The sequence below is a fragment of the Zophobas morio genome, unplaced genomic scaffold, assembly GCF_036711695.1.
Source record: "Zophobas morio isolate AGI-343-1 ecotype UQ-CSIRO unplaced genomic scaffold, CSIRO_AGI_Zmor_V1 ptg000011l, whole genome shotgun sequence".
Lineage (NCBI taxonomy): Eukaryota > Metazoa > Arthropoda > Insecta > Coleoptera > Tenebrionidae > Zophobas > Zophobas morio.
In genome coordinates this window covers 4,593,231-4,601,418 of record NW_026972116.1, presented here as the reverse complement: position 1 = coordinate 4,601,418, position 8,188 = coordinate 4,593,231, and the positions used below count along the sequence as shown (strand labels likewise).

Here is an 8,188-nt window from a genome sequence, read left to right as displayed (position 1 = left end):
TTCTTGGTAGCCTGATTTTGAGAAGCACAACGAGGAACACGTGAGAGTAAAAACCGTTCACTCATGCACCTTGTACGTTCAGTAGCGTACTACTTCCGCTCACTCGCGCGTGCGCCGGAATGGAGCAATTATTGTTCGAACATAACCGCCCACCAAATTTTAACAAAATTTAACGAAAAATTAAACGAAAATTAAAGAGAGTTCCTTATGTACATTATGAGAGTTCACTCAATTCTCCATTGAGAATTGGGTTGGGAGAATCACGAGCTTGTTTACCGGACGCGTATATAAACCGGTCGCGGTTTTCACTGTGGCCACACGGACGACTCCATCGGTTCCAGGATGTACCTCTTGTACGCGTCCTAACGGCCATGAAAGGGGGGTAGTTTCTGCGCCATACAATGCGACAATGGCGCCGGGTTGAATGTTTGGTTGATCCTTATTCCACTTCTGACGTTGGAGTTGAGTATGGAGATACTCCGTAGACCACCTCTTCCAGAACCGCTGATACAGCTGGGAGAGTAGTTGCCACCGACAGGTCCAATTCAAGTTGTCCTCCAAGGGAGCTTCAGGAGGTTGCAATAAAGGTCTGCCGACTAAGAAATGTCCAGGGCTTAGGTAATCTACAGCGTCTTCTGGGTTAGAGGTGACGGCACATAAAGGACGGCTGTTCAATACCGCCTCAATCTTACAAAATAGCGTGCTGTACTCTTCGAAAGTTAAGAGAGAGGTGCCGATTGATCGATACAAGAGACTCTTTGCGGATTTGATCGCAGCCTCCCATAGGCCGCCAAAATTGGGAGCGGCTGGAGGGTTAAAATGCCATTTTATCTCCAAAGAAGTTAAGGAACTCGTTATCTCAGAGGAGTGCGAACGTAGAAACTGACTCACCTCCCTCAGGTGGCGAGCGGCGCCGATAAAGTTACGTCCGCAATCAGAGTATATGTCAGAGGGTAGACCACGGCGTGCGGTGAATCTGTTGAGCGAGGCTAAGAAGGCTTTCGTGGAGAGTTCCGAGACCATTTCTAAATGGACCGCTTTCGTAGACATACATATGAATAAACAGAGATACCCTTTGTATGTGTGGGCCTTACGTCGACGACTTTCCCTGACCGTGAAGGGTCCGGCAAAGTCAATGCCAACAGAGGAAAACGGTTTGCTAGATTGAACTCGAGCTGGTGGTAGATCAGCCATGAAGGGAAATACAGGTTTCGATTTAAACTTAAAACAGCGAATGCAGCGAAAAATGCGCTGCCGTAGGAGGGATCGAATCGATATTATCCAGAACTTCTGCTGTATAAGCGTCTGCACGCTTCTAGGTCCAGCGTGGCAAGCGTACAGATGATAGTAGTCGCAAATTAACGCCGAGAGATGAGCTTTCTGAGGTAAAAGCAGAGGGTGTTTCGCATCTAGGGGAAGGGCGGAGTGTCGTAGCCGTCCGCCCACCCTAACTATACCCATTGCATCCAAGAATGGGAACAGCTTCTTTAATGGAGTTGTGGTGTGACCTTTGGAACGCAACTCTTCTATGAGCAGAGGAAAATGGTTTTGCTGTGTGAGACGCACAAGCAATAAGGTCGAGTATCGCATCTCTTCGCTTGAGAGTGGACCTTTCATCTCGGGACATCTTATTCGGAGTAGCCATCGGCGAATAAATGCGAAAGCGCGTTGTAGTCTACTCAATGAAGAAAATCGTGACACAACTTCATACAGAGGATTTTCTGGGTCGGCTTGGATGCGCAAAACTATAGGATCGTTTTTACGCTCCGGGAGCTCTTCGGGTGCGACATAATTTTCGTCTCTTACGGGCCACTTGGACGGCGGATTCTGCATAAAATCTGGTCCATTCCACCAGGAATGACAATCCATGATCTCTTCGGGAAATAATCCTCGAGACGCAAAGTCGGCTGAATTTTGATTCGACACTGTGTGTGCCCATTGGTGAAGAGATGTATGCTCTAATATGCGAACTACACGATTGGCCACGTAGGTTTTGAGAAGATGAGGAGAGGTGTGGAGCCATGCAAGGACAATCTGAGAATCGGTATAGAGATGAACATTTTCAAATCTTACGGCTTTAAGAGATTTAATCACATCACGAAGTAGTCTAGATAATAGCAACGCTCCACAGAGTTCCAATCGAGGAATAGTCAATGTCTTGAGGGGTGCCACTTTGTTCTTGGCCTTCAAAAGATAATTGCTACAAGTGCTACTGGAATCATACGCATGTAAATAGATGCAAGCGGAGTATCCTTTAGAGGAAGCGTCCGAGAATCCCACCAAGAGCAAACGTGGCAAACTTTGGAGAATGTATCGAGGAATTTTAAGTGCGCGGAGACACCGCATTTGAGAAGCAAACCTTCCCCAAGCCTCCGATAGGGAAGGCGGCAGGATATCATCATAGCCCACTTTAGAGATCCATATCTGTTGCAGAAAATGCTTAGCCCAAAATACAATTGGAGATAACCACCCCATGGGATCAAAGATTCGAGCGATATAAGAAAGAACAGTGCGCTTGGTAACTTGAGAATCAAATTCTTGTACATAATAGGTGAAAGTATCAGACCGAGGATCCCACCGTAATCCAAGAATCTTAATAGAAGGATCGTCACTTGAGAAATTCAACGGAGATTCACGATGCTGTTCTGGAACATGATCTAGAGCAATTGGATCATTACTAGCCCATTTTCTCAGCTGGAAACCGCCACGATTGAGTAGGTTTGCGAGTTGTAACTGTAGCGACTTCGCTTCCTCAACTGTAGAGGCACCATGCGCAATATCGTCCACATAGGTGCTTTCTGTGATAGCTTGTACTGCCAATGGGAACTCACGCCCTTCGTCCTCGACGAGCTGGAGAAGGACACGTTGAGCAAGATATGCTGATGGTGCTAAACCATATGTCACTGTTTTTAACTCATACTCCTGCACATTAGAAGCGGGATCTGGCCTCCAGAATATGTGCTGGAGATAACGTTGCTTTGGATTCAACCAAATCTGTCTATACATCTGTCGAATATCCGCTGTGACTGCTATAGCATGAAGGCGAAAATTCATGAGAATGTGGCTCAAATCCTTTTGTAGCTTAGGACCGGGCAGAAGTTGCTGATTAAGCGTTGTCCCGTTTGAGTCAGGGGAGGATCCGTTAAACACAACTCGCACTTTGGTAGTTGAACTAGTGTCCTTTTGAACACAATGATGAGGCATTACGTACATGGAAGGTTGTGCGGCTAGTTGCATATGTCCGAGATCGCGGTATTCTTGGAGAAAAGTAATATAAGCAGCGTTGAGTTGGGGACGCCGAGACATTCGAGCTTCCATTTTGAGATAAGTGTTCAGAGTTGTCTCTCGGTTGCTGAGAAGCGGCGAGCGCTGCTCACGGACTGGCATTGATACCACATATCTGCCTGAGCGATCGCGATAGTGCGTGTCCTTGAAATGAGATTGACAAAAGTCATCTTCAGGATTGGAGACTGAAAGGTTATCAGCGAGAGTCTCAGTTTCCCAAAACTTACGAACGGTATCATCAAGAGAATCGGTGCATGTGAGAAGAGAACACAAGGGGGAATTTGTTGAAGATGAAATCGAGCCTATAATTATCCATCCAAAGATTGTGTCAATGGCAGAGGGTTGTCCTTGAATAACATTAGGCTGCGTATTACATAAAATGTGAGGATATAGATCTGCTCCAATTAAGAATTCAACTCGAGCAGCTTGATGGAAGTTTTCATCAGCTAACGTTAGATGACTGAACTGATCCTTAATGTGAGAAGGTAACGTCTGACTAGGAAATTTATTAGGAATATCCGAAAGTACAACAGCGTGAACGTTTACGACATCAGCACGAGTTCTAGAGCGTAGAGTGGTACGAATGAGACCTTGAGTTCGGACAGGAAAACTGGCGATGCCAGTAACTTCAATGGGAGATCTGCTTCTTTTTAATCCCAAATGTTGCGCCGTTGATGAAGTAATCACTGATACTTGAGAGCCGGGATCAACCACAGCTCTTATCTTGTGATAATCTCCCTTACAGTCTTGGATCTGGGCTGTCACAGTCGCTAGTAAAACAGTGTTGCGCTCCGCTGAGGTCTTGCACGAAAACACAACGGGAGATTTTCTTTCCTCTACAGAGGGAGAAGTACTAGTTTCGGAGGTATCCGCCTTGGAGTCCTGGTGTAACACGGAGTGATGCTTGTTGCTGTGACAAATACGACAAGTTTTACGAGATTGACATTCATTTCGATTATGAGCACCCAAACAGTTGAAACATCGTCTCAATCTCTTCAACGTATCATATTTCTGTTCATTTGTTTTCTGGAGAAATTCGCTGCATGCCGGAAAGGGATGTGAACCTTTGCAGAGCACGCACGGGACAGAGCACGTAGAGGGGGCATCGGATTTGGCATTTGTCATGAGTGAAGCACGGAATGACTTAACTGATAGAGATTTACATTTCGGTGATTTTGTGTCCTGAGAGAGAAGTTCGTACGTTCGATTCTGATCCGTTATGAAATCAATTAACGCCTGATAGCTGGGAACGGAATTTGAACTTTGCCTATTCTCAAAAGCTTTTCTAGATACAGGATCCAAATTTGCAAACGATAATTGAAACAGCAAAAAATCACCAAGGTCTTGAAGATTCAAAGCCTTAAGAGCATTAATGGAATTCGAATGAATATTCAAAAAATGTCTCAAACTGCTAGAACTTGGGGATGATAAAGGAGTAAAACCTAGAATTTGATTGACGTAGTGAGTCGCCAACCGTCTTTTATTCTGGTAGCGAAGTTGCAATGCCTCATACGCCAGTGCGTAATTTTCGGGGGTTAAATGAAAATTGGCAATGACTGTTAATGCGTCATCTCGCAGATAAGAGCGCAAATACTGGAATTTTTCAGCTTCTGATAACGCATCGTTTTTGTGGACAACCGAATCGAACAGTGAGAAAAACGCCGACCATTCTTCGATGCGACCGGTGAACGTAGGGATATTTATTCTGGGCAAATGCTGGTTGCTGTTGGCGACCGAATTACTGCTGGTTTGCTGCGGAGGTTGTGTCTTCACCAGGTCTAAATAACGACCACGTGTGTTAAATAGTAAATCATCGAAAGCTGTTTGCACCTTACAGACTTCGAGAGCATGGCGATTATCCAATAAATCTGCATTTAGCTGAATAATTGCATTCTGAGTCTTATCCATTTCTATCTCAATAACCTCTAGTTTTTCGTACCGAGGCTTGAACTGAAGAGCTGTATCAACGGTGGTTCTCTTCACGGAGTCATAACAGTTTTGAACTTGAGCAAATAACTTTTCCCGTGTAGATTTCAGTACGGCGAGCTTCTTAATTTGAGATTGCAACACTTCTTCGTTAGTCATTGCGGCGATACGCGATAAAGCGTCGACCGAGAAACCGATAAATGTGAGGTTATGATCCGGCTCCGATTAGGACCAAATGTGCACGCGGGGTGCCGTGAATTAACTTTGCGCGAAGGACCGAGAATAACTGAGAAGTACCACTAACCTGGAGTATCCTGCTGTAGGTGACAGGGGCCCCTGGTTCTTGGTAGCCTGATTTTGAGAAGCACAACGAGGAACACGTGAGAGTAAAAACCGTTCACTCATGCACCTTGTACGTTCAGTAGCGTACTACTTCCGCTCACTCGCGCGTGCGCCGGAATGGAGCAATTATTGTTCGAACACTAATTTATACGTGACATTCTTTCGATGTATAAACACCTGAGTTGAGTTTGTTATTAGTGCTTAGAGGACATTTTATGCCATTGGTTATCTGCTTTAACTATGTTTTTCATTGTCCGTACTTGGGAGCGTAAGAATGAGTTTGCGCTTCCAGCAGGGTCTGCGAGGATATTATTTACGCCGCTAGTTTTTACTTAAAAGAGGTTATCATAAAACGAACATCGCAAAATCAAATTTCATAATTTTTTAAAGAAGCTGGATTTGTCGGATTATACCTCAAGGGCGAAGGAAGTTCTGTCGAAATTCGACCTTTTTTTGGGCTAGCAATATTATGGGATGCAAAAATAGGCATTCTCTCTCTTACACCTTTGATTAAGCAATTAAGAGGACAATTAAGCTGTTATGACTTTTGTTTGACAAAGATATTTAAATAGGATCAACGGTACTCAACTTAAAAGATGTTCTAGAAAGAACAGTACTGTTTTAACTATTTCAAAATAACGTATACAAGAACGTTATCCATAATGTTTAATAATATTTATTTTAAAGGCTTACTGCATTATTTTCTTAACTTGTCCGATTTCAACGCATTATTGATAATATTTAATAGGTTGTCATCAGCGTGTTCACTGAGTACATTAGTTGTTGTGACAACTTCCTAAATAAATTTGCACTTAAGGAATATTTACTCAATTTCTTATATTAAGTAGTATAAACTGATTTATATTTACCGCGAAAATCAAAATTACAAAAATTTTTCATTCTAATAGAATAAAGAAATGTTTAACTAGGATGCATGAAAAACTGTATCACACATTCAACTTGTGATTAAATTAGATTTTGTGGCGTACTTACCCAATTAATAAGGGAACGAAGTTTGGAACACCCGGTATAGTTTGATGTCCGAGATTAAGTGTCTGTCAGTAGCTTCTGTTTCCAACGTAACTCAATCTGAACAGGATAAAGAAAAAATAACGCGGCATAAAAAAGCCTATAGCTGACATAGAGCTTGGGTTTGTGTGACAGGGTGCGTGGTTTTTACGCCGACAAAGATTCCGGTTAAGTTTTTCTTCAAGCTGACAGACCTATATAGCAGAAGCGCTTCATTTCGACATGTGTATTGTTTCAGTCAAGTGCAGTCGTGTTTTTACCGGTTCTAAAACTCGCAGTAAAATCGAGACGTCCATTTCAACTTTCTGATTGAATTTTCCAACTTGTGCGGAATTTCTTTCGACGTTACACTTTTCGGCGTTTGGATTAAAAATTAAATTTGAAATAATCTCAAATTATACGCCACAAATTCAGCAGCTGCAAATTAATTTCTATTCCCAGACCACTCGCTGGAGAATATTAATTCGAACTTTTTTTCAACTATTGTGCTCGAACTTAAATTGTATTTTGTTCTGGAATAACTTTATCAACAGTTGAACTAGAAGGAGAAATAAAACACCGCACTACGTGCGCAAGAAGCAATTTATTTTGCGATCTTTTTATTGGAAAACTGACAGCTTTAAAACTGTTTTAATAAATCCTCTGCTTACTTCGACTGCACCGTTGCTGGGATTTGTGCAATGGTTTTCATGTTTCTAAGGTGATTTAAACATTGTACACAAATTAATATACAAAAATAGATTGGTATGATGATCCAACTAATGATCAGTTAGTTGTCGATATACTTTCTAAACAATTTTTAGTTTTTAAATAAGATTTTACCAAAAAGTAAAAAGACCCACATGTAAGTAATTGTTGTTAGTGGTGTTTACTCAATTATTTTCAAATTCTATTCAAGTCCGGGTGTCAACCACATTTCCATTTTTGTGAAATGCTAAATTTATCTATGTAGAATGATGTAGATCTGGATCTTTGCAGCTGATCTAAATTCGTGTCCTTACGCGGATATAAACTGTTTACCTTCTATAAATCCTAACCGCTAACTCGCTTTTTCATTACGAACTAGTGTGGGAAATCTATCGTACCACCATTTCACGAAATATTGACTTTTGTTTATTATTATTTATACGAACTATAGAAAAACGCATTTTTACAATATTTTTACTTATGCTTATAAGTATTGTCTTTTTATGCGAAAATATTGTCAACTTGTGTTTTTCTCTATACTTCATAATATGTTATTATTAACACTCAATTTCATATATGCAATCAATCATTACCAATATTTGAAATAGTTGTTTATTCAAATTAATGCGCTTACATTTTAACTGTATCCACATATTGTTTAATAGTTACAAATTTGCCACTATCATGAATTTGGATTCACGATTAAAAAGTCAATTTCTAAAAGATACATATTTCTCAGTATTTATCAAATTTATCCGAGTTGTATTCAGTCAGTTTTTGTGAACCAGCAAGTTTGGCATTTGAAGATGAGTAGATATTAATTTGTCGTGAAGAAATATGCTGCCAGAACATTTCCACCCCTTCAAGTTGGTAATTGAATAATTAAAAGTTGCATATATTTTTTTGACATTTGTCGTGT

General features: G+C 41.4%; 1 protein-coding gene across 1 annotated transcript; it reads right to left on the bottom strand.

The window, feature by feature from the left end:
- Positions 1 to 228: 228 nt before the first annotated feature.
- LOC135127300 (uncharacterized) lies at positions 229 to 5,370 on the bottom strand. The gene has a single exon (XM_064053744.1). It carries the CDS (start codon positions 5,368 to 5,370, stop codon positions 229 to 231), a length of 5,142 nt encoding a protein of 1,713 aa, XP_063909814.1.
- Positions 5,371 to 8,188: the final 2,818 nt, after the last annotated feature.

Excerpts from the sequence above, each read along its gene's own strand:
- LOC135127300 (XM_064053744.1), bottom strand. The coding sequence starts at position 5,370 with ATGACTAACGAAGAAGTGTTGCAATCTCAAATTAAGAAGCTCGCCGTA.